This window comes from Etheostoma cragini, chromosome 4 (genome assembly GCF_013103735.1).
Source record: "Etheostoma cragini isolate CJK2018 chromosome 4, CSU_Ecrag_1.0, whole genome shotgun sequence".
NCBI lineage: Eukaryota > Metazoa > Chordata > Actinopteri > Perciformes > Percidae > Etheostoma > Etheostoma cragini.
The window spans coordinates 8,302,728-8,326,349 of NC_048410.1; the positions used below are offsets into that span (position 1 = coordinate 8,302,728).

At 38.5% G+C, this 23,622-nt stretch overlaps 1 protein-coding gene across 5 annotated transcripts in view; it reads right to left on the bottom strand.

Annotated features, from left to right (window-relative positions):
* The window catches only part of slc2a9l2 (solute carrier family 2 member 9, like 2), an 86,008-nt gene that overhangs the window by 51,819 nt on the left and 10,567 nt on the right, over positions 1 to 23,622 (bottom strand). For 2 of the 5 annotated variants that reach the window (XM_034870089.1, XM_034870088.1), the window contains 5 exons: positions 21,902 to 22,003; positions 16,871 to 17,031; positions 15,137 to 15,261; positions 13,376 to 13,521; positions 2,452 to 2,584 (listed from right to left, as the gene is read on the bottom strand). In XM_034870089.1, coding sequence (XP_034725980.1) covers positions 2,452 to 2,584; positions 13,376 to 13,521; positions 15,137 to 15,261; positions 16,871 to 17,031; positions 21,902 to 22,003 — 667 coding nt within the window. Of the gene's footprint in view, positions 1 to 2,451; positions 2,585 to 13,375; positions 13,522 to 15,136; positions 15,262 to 16,870; positions 17,032 to 21,901; positions 22,006 to 23,622 lie in introns of all 5 variants that reach the window. The other 3 variants (XM_034870091.1, XM_034870090.1, XM_034870092.1) reach the window with 2 other exon arrangements.

Here is a 23,622-nt window from a genome sequence, read left to right on the forward strand (position 1 = left end):
ATGCTGTACAGTACCTGAGCAGTAGTGACAATTTCAACAACTATTTTCCAATGTCATAAAAATCAATCATTAAATGTTCCCCTTTTTTAATGTTGTTTTATAATAAGTTACTATGTATGGCTGCATTTTGGATGCATTAGACGCATTTTTGGTATTGCATGAAATTTACATCACATACATGAGAAGTCAGGTAACACCAACCACTTCAGCCCTAGTGTCACCTGTTCCTTGTTTTCTCATTTACCTTATCTATATGTTCCCTTTGTCTGTTGTCAGATCATTGAGTTTCTGTTAGTGTATTCATGCATGGAGTCTACCTTTTGCTTCTGAGTTTCAGTTTTTTTGAGATCCTGTTCTGGAAATAGTTTTTGTCGTTTGCTTTGTGGAACATGCAGTTTGAGCTTCTGTATGCCTTTGCCCCATGCTGTTCCTTCTCATGTTCTTAAGATACTTCCACAAAGTCTCTGACAAGTTGTTGAGTGTCAAACCTTCCCCGTTTAGTTTTGTTATAATATATCTGCGTTCTGAAACTACAGTATGTTTCCACTTTAGCTACTAGAGTAATTTGGTTTGGGAAAGATTGTGGCGATCGGATATTAAAAGGAAGACGAGCAGATTCCCATCTGCTCTGCTGAATAAAAGATCTTGTGCTAAATGAGAATTGCAAGTAATTTTATATTTTTTTCTAAAAAATGGCATATTTAAGAAACAATAATTAATGTGCAGCGTAAACTGACCTCAGACTCTGAAAATCTCACAGTACAGTAGCACATACACTGAAAACATCTCTAGCGCACAAGGAGATTAAGATAAGATACTCTGTGAGGTGAATTTGGGTCAAAAATTGTACTTTAAACCATAACTTAGTTAAATCTTGTAGCAATAAAGCGTAGTTTCTATCGCTCCAAAAGGTAATGACAACAAAACTGTCGCCACTGTTGCTTGGAATGAGTTTTCCAGGAGATGTAAACAGTTTAGTCCAGGCGACTGTTGGTAGTGTAGACTGTAGTTTGAGTTTTGCACATGTGGCTTCAGTTGTGCACAGTGTTGTTTAACAATTAAAAAAAAGAAGTTATTATTGACTCATCTGTTATACTGCAATGCTGCAAAGCATATTACATTAAACTGAAATTTAAATTTCTGTAAAAGGATTAAATACATTTTGACAAACGCAATTTCCTTATTAAAAGAAACGAAATTGCTTGTCTTACATGTATTATGTAACATAAATAAATGAGGTGGCCATACTCTGAGGCTGAGGACAGCCTGTAATTTTATGTTTTACACTTTTTATGTAAGCAGAACATTTTAATTTTAAACGTATGAATTCAGCAAGTCAGCTTTGCATTACGATGAAGTTTGAACCAAACTTCAGATTAGTCATTTATAATGTACGGACATAGACATGAAAGAGTTCAAACGTCCACCAAAGTCATATCTGATTTCATCATCATCTTTTTTCTACAAGCTTTATTAACACATGCCGTTTGAGCTATGGCTCTGCTCCATGGCGTTCATTCTCATGTCATTTTAATATTCATCTAGATCTTATAGTTGCTCCAATAAAGTCTTTGAAGTCTAAAACTACTGGTTGGTCGAGATGATGATATGTGGAGAGTATGTACCTTAATCATTTCCCACAAGCTATAGGGACATTTTGTTATTTTGACTGACACACACTTGAGTTTCCAGACTTCTTATTCTTTAAGGATACCATAAGAACTGTATTGAGCCATACCATATGTACAACTTGTTGGTTCTTCAATATCTGCTCATGGACGCAAAAGTATGGTTAAGGTATGGTTACACTAAAATAATTTGGATTGGGAAGGATTGTTGCGATGGCATATAAAACACTGGTAAGGAATTGTTGAAGATGAGGAGATCCAATCTGCTTTGCTGAATGAAAGATATTGCAGGTGGCAGGTGATTTCACAGTATTTCTAATAATGGATATTACAAAACATTAACTAATGTATGACTTTTAGTGATGACATATTGATTTTATAGGATGAGGACATGAAGCAAATAACCTGCTTTAAAGCAATGTCCAAAAGGAAAAGGAATATTGATTACAATGTCCATATGGGAACTTGGCTATTCTTATAGAGTTTTGCACATTGAAGCTGTGTTGTAAAACTAAGCTAAAGCAATCGTGAAAAACTGTAAAAGCCACAAATCTCAGCAATGGGAAAAGTAATCAATGAGTCTGCGATCTTGGTAAACAGCTCTACCAATCCCCTAACAGATATGCTCTGGTAATTTGTTCAATGGTACAGTAACATTCTTCCCTTCCCTTTCAAGCTTCATTTGCGTGTGGATATGATTGTTACAGACCAGAAAAGTCTTAAAACATAACAATCATTGCAATGTATTTAAGACATGAAAGCATTCTGCAGATGTTCCTGAGTGAGACGGACGGCTAATGTGTTTCTGCACTGCATAAAATACCTCTTTCTGCTCCAGCCTCATCCCTCCTTTCTATCAGCAGGTAGCGAGGACTCTCTGGGAGGAAGGGCAGCACACACAGCTGCAGCATTGCAGGCAACGCCAGGAAGGAAAACAGGTAGCTCCATCTGGATTCCTGCGGTCAAAACAAAAAAGAGCTGCGTCAAAGCTTCAGACACGGTATATATGTCATACTATACAAAAAAGTTACACAAAACTGGTGCTTCATGGAATAAATCGATGCACATCATGTTCTCATTAAGAATTTCTGCAATCAGTAATGACAATTAACATTTTAATGTAACATGATGTGTTACATTGCTTGTAGAAAATAGGGCATAGTAATTGCTTTTACTTACTTTACTATGCCCTAAGTTTTTAAGTGGCACCCCCTTTTTGTATTAGAAGTGATTTTGGTCAAGGGCATTTCTTCCTTAATAGATGCAATAAACTGAACAATGTAGTTGACTTTTTTCCTACAAAGTTATGGAGTGAATATAGCCTGCATAGATGCATAGAAGACAAATAGCCAACAACAAGTGCATTAGGGTGCCCTAACTCATCTAGGTTGACTCAGTTCCATTTCACATTGATTTATTTCACAAAATGCCTGAAGCTAAATATTTATCAAAGCATGCTAGATTCATGGACGCTGGTATTAAACATGGTCGATGAAGCAGCAGCAAAGAGCACCTGAGTCCTTCAAAATAACCTTGGATTTTAAATCATCCATCTTTGCAGGCAAGACAAATTGCCACATGTTTACTCAAAAAATGATGTATTCTAAAATAAGATATCCTATTTGATGTCAAGTATTCCTTGACTGTATCAACCCAAATCCGAAAGTGAAGTCATCCTTCTGGGCTTATAAACTAAGACGAGTGTGAGAACCAGCCCGTGTTGATGAAGGTCACCACCATCACACACACACACACAGACATAATGTACATAAATACCTCATCCAAAGCCTTGCCCTTAGGAAAGACAACAGGATGCACAGCCCTATCTACTTGGCAGATCTATATGCTTCATGATCTCACTTGTGCAAACTGTAGGGAGACATTTGTTGTTATCCAGAGACTGTGGAAAGAAGCTGCCCTTTGGAGAGAAAATGTCAGCTCTCAATCTGTCTCAAACTTTTGTGGGTTTTTTTTTTAGACTGTAAAACTTTTAGAGAAAAAGAAAACATAATTAACTCTTCTTTAACAGATGGGATGTATTTATGAACAGCAAAATCACAAGTTATGTAGGCTGCAGAACTACCACCCAAAGAAAAAGGCCTGAGGATGAAAGATGTCCCTCAGCCTAGAGATGTTTGTACATCCTGCCAGAGTGCACACATATGAAAACACCTGTGTTGGGGTGGTTTGAGTCTTTGATGATGCTGCAGGCTCTTCTGTTGACTCTGTGAAAATGGTATGGGCATCCTGTTGATCTTCTCAGCAGTCTTTATCACTCTCTGCAGGCGTTTACGGTTCTTAGTGGTGCATTTCCCATACCACACAGAAATATAAGTGGTCATGCAAATGGAGAAACTGCTGAGAATCCCGGGTGACGTGCTGAATCTCTGTCTCCTTAGAAAGTACAGCCGCTGTTGTGCTTTCTGGACCAGCTGGGGGATGTTATATGCCCAGGAGATGGGATGACTGAAAGTTGCTAACCCTCTTCACCTCAGATTCTGAATTGTCAGCGGTTAATGAGGTTGTGTCTCCTTTCTAATGTCCATTATTATCTCCTTGGTCTGGTGATCTGTGTTGAGTGAGAGGTTGTTGTTGTCACACAAAGTCATCAGACTGGCCACCCTTCTCCTGCATGCTTTTTCACCACCCCCAGTGATCCGACCAACTGGTTGTTGTCAGCAAATTTCAGGGTAGTTTCGACCTTGTGTGCGGCGACACAGTCATAGGTGAATAGCCCAAAGTGCATTCAGCTAAGGACATATCCTTGTGTGGTTCCAGCGTTCATCACCACATTGTTAGAGATTAGATTTCCAATTGCTGTTACTCAGTAAGGAAGTCTTACAGCCTCTCACATAGTGTGGGTTTCAGGCAAAGATTGTAGCATTTGTGGGGGAGTATTGTTTTAAAGAATGAGCTGTAATCGATGAAGATAATTCTGATGTCTTTGTGTTCCACGTGGGAGAGGGCTTTGTGCAGAGCTGCAGGAACAGCGTCCTCATTGGATCCTTTAGGGGACTGGGATGATGATGGTTGGTGGTTGTGGTTTTACAGCAGGTTGGGACTGTGGCCTGTGCAAGAGACATGTTAAAGATGGAGGTGAAAACATGAGCCAATTGTGTAGTTCACGTCTTGATGGCACGCCCAATGGAATTTATCTGGGCCTGCTGCCTTACGGGGGTTAACTCTCTTTGTCTACATCAGCTGATGAGACAGTCAATGTGGCTTAGTGCATTTTCTGAGTGTATGTATGTAATGTGTATATAACTAATAACCTCTACAACAGTAGGTAAATGTGCTGAAATAAAAAAAATATGTATCACATTTACATGTAACAATGATTAAAATAAGAAAGGGAAGGAAGAACAGGAACCAGATTGAGTTAACCCTTACCTAGCTATCTTATGCAACATTGTTGAAGTTTTGAGCTTGACTATCTTTCTCTGCAGGCCCCTTAATATTTCTTGGATTCTGAAAAAAAACTGAAGATGTATGCCTTTTTGCCTCTGACTGATAACACAGACTTGTCTACACCGGTGACGGTCCAACTCTTCTTTTTGATCCTCTGTGCACTAAATCCTGGGTGAGCTGTGTAAATATAAGTTTGTTGCACTGAGCTGCGGCTCGTCTCATCCCAGCTGGAGATGAGAGTGGGCGTTTAGATTAGACCTCTCAGAGGCTGCTACACAAAGAGTTGAATTCATGTTCTACAAGCTGTGGTGTGATGCTGTGGTCTGTTTAACGTGAATCTTATAAAAAACAAAAACATTTTTACCTCTGTATCATTTTCTGGTACAATAGAATATGGGCTGCTGATGTTGACTGCACTTATATACTGATTATTTCTATTGACAAGCATGTTAGTCGTGTGCCTAAAAATAAAAGTTGACTGAATGAAAGAAAGCCCTGCTATGAGCAGAGGCCTATACTATGAATAAAGATTTGGCATTATTGAGGTAACTTCAGGTTTAACCCAGAGTTTTCTGTATCACCAGGTTAAATTGCTGTGGTAACTTATGCTGAACACCTCACCTGGTTGGGAGCAGGTTAAGTCGGAGATTAGAGATCAACCGGTTTAAAAGCACCGCGTACTGACTAATTAATACTCGAGTGATAACGGCGTCACCGTTCTTAGAAGATCAGCTGGACATCGGTGCGAGAGAGAAAGGTCATAATAGTTCAAACATTGGTGACAAGCCTGTTAACATTCCCCAATGGGTAGTTATCTTTATGAAAGACATACATTTTAATCAGAGAGAATTACGTATAGGCTATTTTGTTTTACGATGACAAAAGTACTGATTATTTAAAAGGTGCTCTAAGTGATGTCACACGTGTTTTAGGCAAAACCATTTGTTGTTGAATACAGCGAACAACTCCTCACTATCCACAAGCTGCCTGTCCCCTGAATACACTGTAAAAAACACGGTCTCTTTAGACAGCACAGGGTCTACAAACCGCAACAAAAACAAACTGTGCCCACCTGCACCACGAAGCATACACAAACAGTGTTCCAGCCAATAACCAACAAGAAGGATTTGGGAGTGGGGAAGGGGGGTAAGTGCACAGAAGCACAGAAGGGAGGGGATGGAATGAGGGGCAAGATAGTCTCATTTTGTTTGAAAATACTTCGAACGTCAACAAGAAGTAACGTCACCCAACATTACTTAGAGCACCTTTAAATTGAGTCTGGGGGGTTTGGTGATAGTGATTTCGCCCTTTAATTAATAAATATCAAAACATATTCAAATGTTGGCTGAGTGAGTTTAGCCTACGGGATTAGGGTTGGCTTCTTGAGCTGTGTGTTGCCAATGTGCAGATTTGAATTATGTTTTTAATATATATTTGCTCTCAGATCGCTTCCCACTGCTAGGGTTGCAACTGAAATAATAGGCTAAAGCAACAACAGTTTATGGAAAGCCCAAGTGTAATTATGGTTAGATATTGGGCCCGACTGATGGAGAAGTTATATTGACTTGGACTTCTCTTTATTAATCCTTTTGGGATGACTCCGACATCCGTTTTAGCAAGAATACAGTATAGAAGACACTATGAAGATAATAATAACAACAACAACAACCACCACCACCACCACCTTTGGCTATAAAAAGACATTAACCATTAGACATTAGTGTCCTCTCTGCCACCTTCACCAGTGGGTCCAGCTTCATGCCAACCACAGAGCCTCAGTTTATCCAGCCTGAAGATGTCTTTCTTGGATATGCTACCCCCCCAGCAGACCACACTGTAGAAGAGGACACTGGTGACCACAGAATAACTCATAAACGGTTTGCAATTTAACAGCGACTGCTTTTTTGCAACCGAACCGCGGTTGTTAGGTTAGGTAAAGCCGGCTGACTTTATAAAGCTGACTTTATAAATGAAGGATAACCAGCTTTACCTAGTCTAATCTGTGCATCCCGGCTGGGTGCGTTTCACGAAGGCCAAGCCAGGCTGAGGAGGAGCAACTAGGTTGAGCCAGGCTGAAGTATTCCGGATAGATGCTTTTACGACTTTCCTTAACAGACACAAAAATACAAAATCCAGAGCCTTCCACAATGTTCAATGTCTAATATCCAGACATGTTCGCCAACGGTTCCACAGTCTGGAAGAAAATCTGACAGAACTGCATACAGGGTCAGCAAACGCTGACAAACATATGGCTTGCACTGGAGCTTCTTGGAGCATTCAGCAGCAGGCTCATGCTGTCATTGTAAGCCACTATGAGTTTTCTAAAGCTGCCTTCACCACAGATAGGCCGTATCCAAAGATTTCATGCTCACCGTAAACATGAATGTAACAGATATTCATCAGTTTTTGCCACACATCAAAATATAATGTCAAAAGCCATTGAGATGTTCTCTCCCTGTTTTTCATGAATAGACAGTAGACTACACTACATAGTTATTGGTTCAGTGAACTTACACTGTAATTTTGTACAATTAGGATATGTTCTTACAATTGTACAATCCTCCCAAATTAGTTGTTAGAGAATACCAAAAAAAAATCAATCAACTAAAATAATTTGAGGTGCATTGGTCCACCATAGAAACACATCTACAGCACTTGCCCTTAGTAACAGACTTCATGTAAAACACATTTGCAACTTTATCAACCTTTTCTAATCATCTCAACAACTGCAGTATTAACTTCAAACTTCTAAAAACAATATATTTTCAAACAGCAATATAACAGTAACAATGTCACATGAATAATTACAAAAAAATAACGGTCACAACTTTAAATAATGACAGTACTTAACTGAACAGCAACATGCACCTGTTGTTTTTTGCAGGCTGACGAGGTAAAAAAAAAAAAAAAGTAAAACCATTTCTGAGTGAACAGAAAAGGCTCCAGGATTATTAAATCCTGGCTAGCTGTACATAATAAATCTCCATGGTAACTTAGGTGCCTCTGCTTTTGTGAAACCGAGTCAAGGCTAAACTGAGCCAAGATAACTGAAAAATCCCAGCTTAATCCCTAATCTTGGTTTTGTGAAATAACCCTCTGGCCTCTGGAGTGATACTCATTTACAGTAAACTCAACAAAGCAGACACATGTTTGGTGCTGTATTCCACAAGCTTTGCTGTGTTTCCTTTCAGTAATCACCTCAATGAATGCATGACGCTACAGAGTACATTGTCATAAGCAGACAATTTGTGTTGAGCTGAGAGGAACAAAACAGAGGAGAATGGGCAACTTATGAAACCACAGCCAAAGCCGGAGAATGTTTTAATGTAAACAATTAACCTCTCAGAGAGGTAATGGAAATGTCAGGTGCCTACATCCGTGATGTTTCCAATTATACAAGCTAATATTGTCTGTGTTGGGTTAATTACTTTACCTTGCTGGACCATTACCTAAGAAAGAAATGAACCTGCGCCACTAATCTTTACTAAGTCTGGTACAGGCAGCAGTAGTTCTTTGAAAATCTTTATGTCCACAAAGGACGGTGAAATGTAATTGGCTGCCACTCACTGTTTGCTGGTGTGGCCAAATGGCCCCTGAATCGGTGCCATGCATGGTACAAGCCTTTAAAGGTCTCCCATTGTGTTTGTCAAAACAAGCACATGGCCAAAAAGCCAGCCTACAACAAGGCACGGCTGGCAGCCACTAATCAACGCCTCCAGCTGCCTCGTTTGCCCTCGTCAGGCCAGGACAAAAGGTGCCACACCAACCAAGGCAAGTCAGACTGAGATCAGAAGGGGAAGGAGAGGAAATGAGAATCACCAGGAAGCCACTACTTATGTTCAGAAGAAACAGGGTTGTTGAATAGAAACTGCAGCACTAATAAATATAACGCACCCACCTTTGCGGGTTTTCACTGCAATTTGATTTGGGTACATTTTTGTCCGGCCACACGGGTTAGAAATTAATACAAGATGGATTGCAAGGTACATTTTAGGACAAAACCTTCAGACTGCCTGATATTTATTTTTAAATGTTCTGCTATTCTGGAAGAGCAAATAAGTTGCATGAGTACAAATAAAAACTGATTTATCAATCCAGTGATTCATATGACATGCTAAATGATGGCATCTATACGGCTTTTCCATTTATACACATCATGACTTAGTAGTTTGCCACTCAGCTGGAAGATCAACGTTTCTCTGGAGCTGTATGTCTGTAACAAGGATTAGCACAACAGCCCTTCCACGTTAAATTCCCACAAAATGAAAATCTTGGTTAAAAACCTCACGTTGCCAGAATCTCAGACTTCAGAATACTATATGGGTGGAGATCTGTCAGATCAGGAGAAAAGCCCATCATCCCGGTGCCTGCAGCTGTTTGTAATGAACGGAACCTGCTCTATAAGCCTATTTTCCTGATGCTTGGTCAGAAGAGCATAATTGCAGTTGACCCTTACAGGTGGGTGCTGCCCAATTCTTAAAATATTAACCCTTGTATGGTATTCTGGTCAAATTGACCCATTTCAAATTTTAACCAGAAACAAAAATGGTCTAAGTATGCATTTTTTCTACCTGAAAATCAATGGCCTTACTTTATTTTCTGGGATAAACAGGTATTCCTGTCTCAATTCAGAAAATTATTCTTGGTATGACCACTTACGTTTTTTTCTATAGGGGATTTTTAACATGAATTACAACCTTATGACAACAACAAAAAATCACACTTCCCTTTTTAATTGTGTTCTAGTAGACTGATTGCATTCCCTAAACATGTTCTCAATTGTTTGAAATTGAGAGACAATATTTGTTAATAGATTATGAAGTAAAATTTTACTTCAGAATTGTTTTTAGAACCTCAAATATGTCACAGATTAGTTTGACCAGAGAGATACAAGCGGGTCCCAAAAGTGAAGACAACACAAGGGTTAAAGCAGCGCTTTGAGTGCTTTATAGTTTGGTTAAAATGTTTTTTTACTGTGATTCACACCTTAGAAGAGGGGTCAAAATAGCTGTGCTGATAGTTGATATTTTATAAAAACAATGTATCAAATGAGAATTTAATATACAACATGACAACATAAAAGGGCTCGCTCTTAGCAATGAACCAACAGAATAATCACCTGAATCTACCCACAGCAACTATTCCTTAAATGACTGCACAAAAAAATTGGTTTTGTCTTTTTTCATAGTCAACAATGGCTGAACGTTTATCAGAAATTTGGAATTCAATCCGACCATATAGCGTTTCATGCTGTCTTAACAGTAGGTCATGCACAGTACCTTTTACAATGAAGAGTCATGTTTCAAAAAACACCAAGTGCTCTTTTTAGTTTTATTGTGTATGGCTGTACAGCATACTGTGTACTGTTACACTGAAAAGAGCTGAAAGCATACACAATTTTATGATTTAGAAATTAGAATTTAGAACATGTTCTGATATGTGCACGTATTATTTGTGTATCTGATACCCAGTGTGACAACCATCTAAAATGAATTGCACTACAGTGACCATCCCCACATGTAACATTCGTTTTTTTTCTTTTTACACAACCTAAAGAAGGTGTGATGGCGGACATAAGAGGACAGATAAGGGCCCATTATGGACATTGACTCTAACCTTGCTGTTGTAGGCTGCATTTGAAGCATGCTAATGAGTTCCATCTCTTAGTGGAGTCTAGTGACAGCCTGCTAAAAGCCTGTTCTTGTAATAAACATGCATCCATACTGGTAGAAGGTCAGTGGCTAAGCATGAAGGTTGGAGTGATTATCATTTGTCAAAGCATATCACCATGTTGCTCACCACAAAGTGACATCTTGGACTAGCTCCCTTTGCTGTCACAAAAACCTTCACTGAGACCTGATTAACTTAAAACTGTTTAGGTCTCAAAGCTGCTGCTTTTAGATGCATTTCTAAAAGCATTTCTGCATCAGTAAATCTGTGATCGATACCGTGGTCTATTTACATGTGAGAATGCCGACAAGCACTTATTCCAGCTATCTACACTACACTATCCAAAGCAAGAAAGAACAGGTATTCCATCTTCTTAAATCCAATGGGTTTTTTTTCAGTAAAACTTGTCTTAACCTTACTTTCTATCAGTTTTATAATACATTCTCATGGAATACATGTTAGCAAGCCAGTTTGTGTTTGATTATTTACCAGATGATGATGCTAGATCACTACCGATGCACATGTGAAAGTCAACACGGGCATACTGTGCCAATGTCAACATTTGGGCTTCAATCAACAGCATTCAGCAAATGTTACTGCATTCTTTATACTTTACACACACTGCTACATAGCTACAGTACATACTATAATGTTAGAAAAACTGATCTTGTTTGCCGATGTTCTTGTTGTAATTATTTCTAACTTGTGTAGTTGAGAAGGGGTTTAGAAGCCTTTATTGGTGATTGTGCTGCTCTACCCAGTAACAGTCTTTCTACTCTTACATGTAGCTACTGTACATACTAACGTCAGGGAAAACTTGGTTTCTAATGTTGTTAATTTCTTCCTGTTTTTTACAGCAAAAAGTGCCACTATGGGCTACTCTGTTTAAGTGATGGTATTAGTGTAGCCTTAAAGCAGGGTTTTAATTGAATTGGGTTGAAACGTGCATCGGGCAGTTTTCCAATCTGACTGAGGGTTTTGCAACTATGTACAACCACCAAGTTCAACTGAATTTAATGACAGATTTCCAACACGACCAAGCATCTGCTGATGTTGAGTTCTTATGTGGTGCAAACTGGCCCAATTTCAATCCGGCCCCTACACCCTCAACCCACCCACTTTCACTCTGTTTTTGCATTTGCATAGAGGGTAGCCAAATGTCACAACCCACACGCTTACTGAACAGAAACATCTGCCAAAAAAGTGCGCGTTTTGAATTTTGGAAAGCAATTTAGAAGAAATGCATTAATCAATAGTGTTTTAATACAGTGCCAAAAGTGAGCTAAAGTCAACAGAATCTGTTCACAATACACAACTGAATTTATTTGGCTTATAAAGCATAAGTGTCGTAGGCTAATGCCTTTCATCCCTAAATAATACACTGACAATTGAGCATGAATAATCCATTAAATAAAGACTGGATCCCTGTTGTGAAAATGACTCACTAATAGGCTGAGTCAACGATGCTTAAACTGCGGGCATTAAGGTGAGAAGGGGGAAAAGTTTATTGCATTTCCTCTGGGTAGTCAGGCTCAACAGATGTACATTAAAAGGATGTTCCTCCCCTCTTGCTGTCTCCGCTATTAAGGCTTAGCACCACCCAGGACGGTTGTGATTGGTTTGAGGAAATACAAAAAAGCCAGAGCTCTATGCCAAAATAGATAGTTGGTGTAGCCAGACCATGCTGCCGTGCTGACACAGCACCGTGGAGATACTGTAGGTACTGGCAAGAATTCCTCCAAGGTAAACAAGGTGTGAGAATTCCTGCGGCTATCTTATTTAAACAAGGGACAGAATCCGATTCTGTGCAGGATTCTGTCTTTATTCTCAGGTAGGCCTACAAGCTCACACTTGTCGCTGTAGCTGTAACTGTAGAGTTGAAGAAGTCTGCCACTCCAAGAGGCTTCATAAGCTCTACTGACGGATGGAAAGGACCTTGGAAATTAAATCTAATCACACCGGGATGTCACATGAGCGCCGCTGAGGTTGTTTAAATCACGTGGCAGATGTGTCAGACACAAGAACCACAAGAATTAAGGTGTGAATTGGTACAAAACCGAGAGGGTATAAGGATGGCTTTTAGAGTAAATGGGGATGGCACAGGCTCCAAATACCCCAAATAAACTGACAGTATACTTGGGCAAGTTTTGATTAACTGATAATATATCTAGTTTTTATCCCAAGGCTCAACTGTTCCTATCCCTTTTTTTTTTAAAGTTTGCAATTTGTGTTATGACATCAGTCTTCCTATCATCGTGTGTGATTTAAGGAAGATTATGAAATCTGATGTTTTAACCTGTGCATATACTTTTATTGCAAACGCTTTACTAAACAGGATTACAATATAACTGATTTGATATAAATTGAAAGGTTGGGTTTGTAACTTTTATAAAAATATTTTGTTGTCATATTTATGGAAACTGTCACTATATCCTGACAGTACTAAACGAGATGAATATGTACAAAAAACAATCAGGTTCTCTGCCTCCTCCAATTGATCCCAATGACATTTGTAAGATGGCAGTGATAGGAAAGATTGCACAAAGCTCTAAATTCCAGCCTTTCAAAATGTCCTTTGAAAAACCTATATAGTTAGGTATATATGTAAGGGAAATAATAAATATTACTTCTACATGTTCACACAGCCTACAATCTCTAACAACACTGACCTGACCCAGCAGCTCGGGCAGCCCCAGCACTTGTCCTGTGAACACTCCCGAGCAGATCAGGATGGCATTGAACTGGCCTATTGAACCTCGGATATGTCTTGGCGTAATTTCTCCAAGGTACATGGGGAGGGCGCTGAGAGCTATGCCTTTTAAAAAACAAAAAACAAAACAAAATCTTCAAATCTTGCTATGAAAAAGACAAAAGACTCATGTTTGATGTGATGCAGCACACTTAAGAGCCGAGGTGATTGAGCTTTTGAGTCCATAGCATCCAAACTATAGAAGCTGTGCCTCATCCCTAAAAAACGGTCTGCTGTTTCTGAGAATTCTTTTAAAAATCAGATAAAGACATACCAGGTTAGACAGGCGTTTTAGGTTGACCGGTCTGCACTTTCAATATTATTATGTAACACTAATTGTGTATTCGGTTCTGATTCTGTTTTGTTTCTTGTTTTTGCCCCTGTATGGCACTTTGTGATTTTGTCTGTCAAAAGTGCTTTATAGATACATTTTACAGTCAAAATTATAGAGGGAGCATCACTTTTTGTATGTGATACCACTCCCCTGAACGGTGAGTGGAGAAACAATGTAAGTAGCTGGGTTGAATTGTGATACCAGTGGAAAGCGTCTCTCCACGTTTCCATTTTCTTAAAATTGTATGTCTGAATTGTTGCTGAATCTGTATTGTTTTTCTATAGAAATACACAAACACAGACAAAGGCAGCCACCTTAAACCCGCACTGACTGATGATTCAACATCCAGCAACATTTGAGAAATATTGTCTTGAAATGTGTGGCAATGTCCTGGGTACGCACATGGCATCGCCTGTGCATTAGAAATGGTCTGCTTTGGTGGAACATTTAGTCCTTAGACAGCTTTTTGCACAAATCAATTTCCATGGTTTAGAAATTGTGATCGTGCTCTGCAGGAAATAAGTGTATTTCTTTAGGTAACACACATCCAAGCTGAGCTGGATATTGTTCCCGGACCTCTGAACATTAAGACCTCAGACTTGCTTGAGGATGTAGACAGCGCTTGTTCTGCAAAATCATTGTTACTTAACTTTCACATGACCAATTTCTACCAGGAGCAGATTTTTTAGTAATAACAATTTCTTAAAATCTCTTGAAAATGTGTGTCTGCAGGTAACATAACCCACAGAGATGAATGAACACTGATTTTAAACTCTTCCTCCATGATTGGAGAAATTCTCTCAGAAGGGAAAGTTAGATCAGTAATCAGTGTCTCTAGATGATCAATGCATTCAGGTTTGTAAAGTTAACCCCCCTTGACATCTGCAGAATCCAATATTCGTTCTTTTTCCTTGGGATGGGTTTAGAGCATAAGTTTTTATTCATCTTTATAATCTGCAACTTTATCATTTCTTTTCACTTAAATGTGGTAACATTTTTTATCTTTTGTGATGGTTATTTTCTTTATAAGTTTCTCTGATGCAATTTTCAGCAACTCAGGTTAATGTGTGCCTTATTTTTTAAGAGGCTCTGTTTACTGTAGCTGTAAGGCGAAGATGGTTACCCAAGATAATATCTAAGTTCTGGTAACATAAGTATTTTTACAATGTTAAGCTTACACCGTTTAAGGTTTCTTTCACAGGTAAGTTTCTTTGTGCAACTTTTGATCTAATTACTTCTGTATTTTTTCGATGTTTGTATTTGACTTATACATTATTACATTTTATTTCCTTTCTCTTCCATGTCCACAATGGCTTTTATAAAGGTGAGTATAAAATAATTACTTACCAGAGTTTACCCCGATAATGAGCCTGCCAATGATGAGCATCTCAAAAGATTTGGCCCTTTCACCCAGAGTCAGCAGCAGAGCAGATATTATAGCAAAGCTGTTATTCAGCAGCAAGGTTCCCTTTCTAAAGTCAAAAAGATAAAGTTTGTAAAAAGAGAGAAACATCACATACTGGCACAGGTGAAAAGGATCTCATTCAAATGCTAAACAAATTCCAATCTCAGATAATGTATTCACTTCAGCGCAATTTGTCAAAATGAGGGCAAATAGTTATTTGTGATATAATAATGAAATAGCAGAATAGTTCACAGCTAGCAAAACTAACTACTGAAACATTTTTATAATAAAATGTATTGATACAGCACTGCAGATAAAAGCAGACAAATAAAAACAACAGGGACACTCAAAAACCCTGGAGGATAAAATATGTAAAATAGCAAGAGTGGAATGATAAATCCTAGAAGCATATTAAATGTTTGGAAACATTTTTCTATTAACAAACCTTTTAAGAAGGGGCATTCAACAAATTGTTTTGGAGCAAAACTGGCAAGTTAAAATGAAAATAAGAGTGGCAATTCATGGCTTCAAGAGGATAAAAAAGAGTTAGAAGGAGGTGTAATATTCTTCAGAGCCAGCGAAGCAGAAAAAATCAATGTGTATTCTCCAACGGAGGCTGCTCAAGGCCGGTCAAGCTTTATGTGACTTTATGTGTGAGAAAAACCCTGAATGCATGATCACTTCAGAACTATCTTTATAAAGACTGAAAGGTGTTTTGTGTCTTAACAAGTGAGAGAATAATAACATATTTACATACATGAACCTGACTATCACCCTTGGGTCGTATGTATTATACCAAATTAAATAACTCTGCTATAACTCTGTATGATGCCCCTAGCATTAGCTTAACCTAGCAAAGATCCTGCAGGTAACTGGTTCCAACTAGCTACTGCTCCCAATAAGACACAAAATAACGCCAACTTGTTCCTATTTACATGTAGTGGTTTGTACATACACAGTGTCTACAAGTAACAAGGTCACATGAGACACAGCCATCTTCTAACCACATACAAACTGGAAACTATATTCTCAGAAAAGCTGGATGTTTTTTTTTTAGATTATGTCTCTCACAGTAGACATGCACCTTAGATGACAATTTCAGACCCCTCCATGATTTCTCAGTAGGAGAACTTGCAAAATAGCAGGGTGTTCAAATACTTATTTTCTTCACTGTATCTAGACTTTACAGACTTCCAGACTTTACGGGCAGATCTGGAATAACAGTAGTAGAGAGTTGTTAGGGCAACTGGGGGGCTAAAACCAACAGGAGTTTTAATGTCAAACTTATGCTTATTTCATGGTTGGGCTGCTGCGATGTTTACCTGCAAGCCCCATCTAGCGCCACCTATGTGTCCAACATAGACACAAGTTTTAGCTTGTGAAAAAAAGGATTGTAAAAACAGATGATCCAGAAGAAGCAAACTGTAACAAACATGACATGATTGACACAGAGGAGATCTCAATGTCAAATCAAGGGTACAGTCATGGGAGGTTTTCAAGTTGTTTTATCTTATTGGCTGTTTTTAAAATAATATTATGTTTATGTGGCAGTTTTTATGACTACATTCACAGAAACCTGGCAAATATGCAAACAGTTTAGGAGTTAGGAATGTACTTTAAAAATTAAACAATAAATTACTTTACACATCAACATATGTGCAAGTGAGTCAACTTACCTTCCCAGTACTTTGAGGATTAGAGAGACGGCGAGAGTTCCAAATACGCCCCCAATAGCAAATATGGACACCGTGACGGACCAGAGGAGGGTGGCTGTCTCTGCTGAAAGAGGCTCCCCATATCTCTCAATCCATGTGGTATTGTAGAAAGCTTTAATGAACTGAATACAAAGAATTCAGTCACAATTTAAATGTAACCAAAAGAAAGTTCCACTATGACAACATAAAACATAAGACTGCATCCCGCAATACAGAATGTGTATTTATTAAGTGTTTCATACCTAAGTGTGTAAACAAATGCACATTGACTTGTGCAATGTGGCTTCATGATCCAAACGTTGACAATCTACATCATGTCTAGTTAAAAATATATTTAAAATATAATGACTTTTACTAAATGAGAGCTCAATTATCTGAGGAACTCTTTTACAAGAGTACAGAAATTTACATAGTTATTTAATAATGTCTGTTTGCATATCTTAATACATGTTTAAAAGCCGACAACATTTAAACAGTATAAACCTAGTGGTAATAGTCGGACGCACAGCGGCACTGCAGTCATTTCCATTGCCTGCTATGGCTGTCCTTGGAAGCGTCAGGCAGAACAGCGGTGAGTGCCTACCTCATTTAGCATCACATTGAACTTATTTTTGATCATCTGAAGACACCATTATCCTTACTTATTGAGATTAAAAGAAGGTGCTACACTGGTTTTTACAGGGATTTTTAATGTAGTCTTTTTCATTGCAGTTCAGGCAGTCACCTGGAACAGATTAATAATTACCAAGGATATGACTTTGTTACTCCCTGCACCAAGCTCAGTCAGTAATGAGTTCACCCAACCTCTAATTCCCTTCGTTAAAGCAATTCCTGGGCATTTGCTATGTCACAATTGAATAAAAAGGTGTTTGTTAAAATGGCAATTCAGTTTTTTAATTTTAATAATGGAACTAATTGTTTTTTGCTGTGACATTATTTTTCACAACACAGAAAACTAAATGAGAGGTGCATTGCATTTCAGAATCACAACGAAAGTTATTGCCAAATTAAATTTTCACTTGCATGGAATTTGCCTTGGTGTGTTACAACAAACATAAGAAAAAGGAATGCACAAACAATAAAGCAAAGTCGTGCAACAAAAGCTTGTGCTACAGCCTTGACATCAACCTGTGCATGGGATTGGTGCCTTGTCTTGTGTCTGTCTGTGTGTGTGTCTGTTTATGTGTACGTCTGTGTGTGTCTGTTTCTGCATGTGTTGTTTTGTCTCCCTTTCTCCCAGCTTTCCTCTCTGTGTTTTTTGGCTCTAGGATGCGTTCCATGTCTCAGTGTGTTGTTTGTAATTGTTTGTTTTGTTAACTTAAAAAGAAAATTTAAAAAAATGGTTCACAAAAAAATGTCTGTGTTAACCTGCAGAACATAGGTCTGGCAATAGTATATGCAAAGTGGTGCTGCAATACACAGAGTTCAAACACCTTTTCCAAGGTCAAATCCAAGCACTTTTTAAGCACTTTCAAGGTCCATTTTAAAGCTTTTCCAGCACCTTACACCACCGTTAATTACATACCAATACAGTCAAAATTATTATTTAGTGTTTTTGTCACATTAAAAGACATAATGCTATAAACAGCCAAAATTGTGTTTCATAATAGCAGGAGGAGCAGATATTTAATCAAATCACAAGTTTTATTTTCAAAATATATTACTGTCTAAGAAGACTTTGCTTGCTCTCTAACCTGCCTGAGTCAATGTAAGTGGGAGGATTTGAGCCAAATTACATGAGGCTGAGTCATTCTGTGTCAAATCAGACTAAATCGAGAAAAACAAATGCACCGTCTTAGATTTTGTTCAAAGTTTATGGTAACTATATGAAATATGAAGTTACAGGATTTCATCAGAAATATTTTACAGGCCTTGGTTTTGGGACACACTCTTGATATATTCAAGATTTGATCAAAATCTGAGACAGTAACAACAACCTTTAATTCCATTTTAACACAGAAGACAAACCTGCCTAAATAATTAGCCTATATTAATTTAAAAAATGTCTTTTATTGCCAAGACGTATCTACTGGAATAAAGCAGTGTAAATATTATATAAGGCCATCCTCAACCTTACAGTGGGCTACTAGCTACATAGCTAGTAACGTTCACTCAGCATTTGGATGGTAAACTGTGTGTAAAAAGAGCGTTGCGGTCCAATCACCGGTTTCAGGTACATACGATACCGACTGAATGGTTAAGGTAACGGTAGGTAGCCAACATTAGCAGATAAGCCTGAGTAAAAGTAAACCTCTGTCCCTCTCTCTGAATCTGACGCCTCCTCTTCCTCCCTCACATCAATTTTTCCTTTCCCGCTTCTCTCTCACTTATTCCAGCATCTCCTTCTGCGGTCTTCTCCTGCTCTAAAACACTTGGTCTCTCCCGTTTACTGCCTTCTCCTTCATTTCCCTCCTTCTCTTCCACCTGTGCACTACTCAGAATTGAAAATAATTGGTAGGCCTCAGCACGCACTGTGTAGTGTGTTGTAACGTAACGCCTCCGATACAGCAACCCTCTTAGCGTTATGAATTTAAACATGCCACTTTGTAATAATTTGTATTATGCTGTTCTTGTCTTTACTAAAACCAAAACTATTTAAAGAACAGAATGTTCTTACAAATCACAAAGGAGCGATCTGACTGTGGCTAACAAAATAGACGCGCTGTTGTTGATGCTGACACGTCTTTAGCATAGAGTGAGGTAAAAAAGTATGCTGATTTTGTGCATTTGCCCATTTGCCCACTGTACATTTGCCCACTGACAAAGAAATGATCAGTCTATAATTTTATTGGTAGATTTATTTTAACAATGAGAGACAGAATAACAACCAAAAAAAAGAAAAACGCATGTCAAATATGTTATAAATGCATTTGCATTTAAATGAGTGAAGCATGTATTTGACCCCTCTGCAAACATGACCCTGTACTTTGTGGTAAGGACTGGAGACTGGCTAGGCCACTCCAGGACCTTGATGTGCTTCTTCTTAAGCCATTCTTTTGTTGCCTTGGCTGTGTGTTTTGGGTCATTGTCATGCTGGAATACCCATCCACGACCCAATTACAATGCCCTGGCTGAGGGAAAGAGGTTCTCACCCAAGATTTGATGGTACATGGCCCCGTCCATCGTCCCTTTGAAGCATTCCTCGCCCTCCAAACACGGTGTCTTGAGTTGATGCCAAAGAGCTCCATTTTGGTCTCACTTGACCACAACACTTTCACCCATTTGTCCTCTGAATCAATTAGATGTTCATTGGCAAACTTCAGACAGGCATGTATATGTGCTTTCTTGAGCAGGGGGACATCCTTCTTCCATTTGCGAATAATCGCACCAACTATTGTCACCTTCTCAACAAACTGCTTGGCAATGGTCTTGTTGCCCATTCCAGACTTGCGTAGGTCTTCAATCTTGTCCTTGACATCCTTGGAGAGCTCTTTGGTCTTGGCCATGGTGGAGAGATTGGAATATGATTGATTGATTGATTTATTGATTGCTTTTGTGGAAAGGCATCTTTTGTACAGGTAACAAACTGAGATTAGGAGCACTCCCTTTAAGAGTGTGCTCCTTATCTCAGCTCGTTGCCTGTATAAAAGACACCTGGGAGCCAGAAATCTTTCTGATTGAGAGGGGGTCAAATACTTATTTCCCTCATTAAAATGCAAATCAATTTATACGATTTTTGACATGTGTTTTTCTGGATTTTTTTGTTGTTATTCTGTCTCTCGCTGTTCAAATAAATCTACCATTAAAATTATAGACTGATCAGCAGCTCAGTCGCACCAGTCTTTGCTGGGATGCAGGGCCGACACACCCCAGCAGACTCGCTGTGGCAGACTGGGGTAAAGTTGGTTTCATATTGGACATTGGCTTTTAGACCCTTCGAAAAATCTATTATGCAGTTCAACCTTCCAATATAAAACCAACTTTACCACGGTCTGTGACAGCTCATCCTCGCGCCTACAGACACTGTTTTTGACGGATTTATCATAATATTTTAATTGAACGGGTTGCAAAAATCAAATACAAATTCAAGCATTTTCAAGCATTGTATCTAAAATTCAAGCCCTTTTCAAGGATTTGCAGTTTTTTTTTTTTTTTATGGAAACCTAACTTTCATGCCAAAGTGAAACATAATCAACTGTAAAATCAAACTTAGGGGCAAGGCCATGGGCATACATTATCATCACTGACATGTTTTTTTCCTGGTGTAGTCTTGCATTGCCAGAGTACTACATATGTGAAAAAGGTATTTGCAAAACGGGTTAAGTAAACAAATCTGGCTGGACAGATCAGATCAGAAAATCTGATTTCTCAAAAAACAATAACATTAACTCCATAAAGCCAACAGTATTTCATCACCTTCAAACTGATTTGGAATGGAAGGAGGAGATGTGATCAGCTTTTTTTATTGCGAGCAGAAGCTGTAAAAATTAAGTTTAAGCTCAACATATGACCTGGTAAATTAGCTGCATTGGCAGACACAGAGTATCTGGGACTTTGACAGGAGCTACTAAATGAATGAGAAATTACTAAAAGAAATTTGTCTCTAATTCCTTGAGTGAGCTGCACAGATAGGGATCTGTTGGCTGTCTGTGATGCTGGAGGTAATGCTTGATAAAGCGTAACTTTGCTCATAAAATAGTCTGTAATCCATGCTATATTTAAAAAATACATCTCAAAGCGGAAGTGCTGTCAACGACACAAATGGAAGTCAATTATGTAGGAGATATACTTTTTGGCCAACATTTCATCTTGCCTCTCAAGACTTCCGTACAAAACCCTGTGTCTAGTTATTAAATGACAGACAATAGACAACTCTACAGCAACGCATAAGCTATGTAATGGGGTTTAGTATACTGATGAACGTGTGTATTTTTGGTTTTGAAGCACCGTCTAAATGAATTATTGATTATCTATCAGTGCAAACAAATCGATCGAAATCCTTGAGGCTTCTCCAGGAGCCAACCTGCAAGACATCCTAACAGTTTGACTCACCAAAGCAGGAGCATTGACCACGGAGAGGTTGTAGCCATAAATGAAAGATGACCCCAGGGCACCGAAGAAGGCTGCGCTCAACAGACAGGCTGTGATTGGCTGCTAAAGAGAGAGCACACATTGATAACACACAGGTGGTTCATACTAAGCTAAAAACACAAACAAGTTAGAAGACTTTTCAGTGGCAGTTACATTGTTGTTGATTATTGTCAAGATTGGACCAATACCGAACCAATTCAGCATGAGCCCAGGTATCTAGGCCAGGAGACTGGGTTTTTTCCCTTCATTTTGCCTCTGAGTGCACTGTTGACAACATGCATGCACTGACAGAGGGTGAGCAAAGAAAGACCACTTGATGCAAAACGATAAATGCATCTGTCATACCAGGGCTTTTAATGGAATAAGAACTGGACTTTAAATGAACAATATGTTGTAGCTGTCGTCAAAAATAAGCAAGGAAAAAGAAATGAAAGACCAATGATAATCATTTCAAAGATTAAAAACCTAAATCCCAAAGTTACAGATATGAGACAAAAGCAAGTCAAAACAAGGGTTTCTTCAGCTGCTTTTTAAAAACATCAACAGAGACTGCAAATTGTAAGACAATAGAAAGTGTGTTTTACAGGGCCACCACTTCAAAGGAACGATCAGCTTTAGTTTTTGAGTGAGTGTGTGGGACCACCAATAAGCATTGGTTAGAAGACTTGAGTGACCTGTAAGTCATGCATGGATGGAGCAGGTTAGATTTGTAAACAGGGGCCTGACCATGCAAAGATTTATAAGGCAGAACAAGAACTTTAATTTGGATCCTGAACTTGATTGGAAGCCAATGTAACAAGAATCAAATAGAAGTGATGTATGACATCCTGCTGGACCTGGTCAACAACCTTGCAGCAGCGTTCTGTTTACAAAAACAGGTAAATGTCATGATATAATAGCCAGCTGTCTAAAATGTTTTCCATAATGTTCGTTGCACAATTATTTTTTTTATTTACCTTGTAAATCATTTCTAAGGGTGTCCAGGGGGAGTTGCTGTGTTTGCTTTAGGTCAGCCAATCAGAGATACAGTATGAAGATACAGCCGGACTGAAGACAAACCCCACTAATTGTTATATAAGTTACATTGACAAGAAAGGAAAAGGAAAATAAACATATGCTAGAAATAACAAAAAAAATTAAGAGCCAGCAAAAGATAAATGGAAGAGTACAACAAATTTGTTTATTTTAGAGTGTATGTGTTTAAGTATTTGGAGATAAGGAAAAAAAATGTTTTGTGATCAATGTATCATTAAATTAACTCACTGTACAAATATCCAATTATATTTTTCACCCATCAGTTATCTTATGGAGACAAAATATGTCCCCCTGTCTCTCACACACCCACACACACACACACACACACACACACATGCACCTTGCATGACAGCAGTTTATGCATCTGTGCATTTTATTCATCACGTTCCTACCAAGGAAGTAGGAAGATATGAATAAAAGGTATGCATAAAGGTAGGTGAAGATACACCTGTTTGATAAATGCTTTTCACATTTGAATTAAAGTGTATATTATTGAACATCATTTGATCCTTTTGTGTGTCAAAGGTTACCGCTTATGTATATAATCAATACCGTTTTTTCCCTTGTTATATAAAATGAATAGCAATGTGATGAACCACAGATTCAAACAGTTGAGAGGGCCTCTGTTTCAGCAGCAGGTCAAAGCC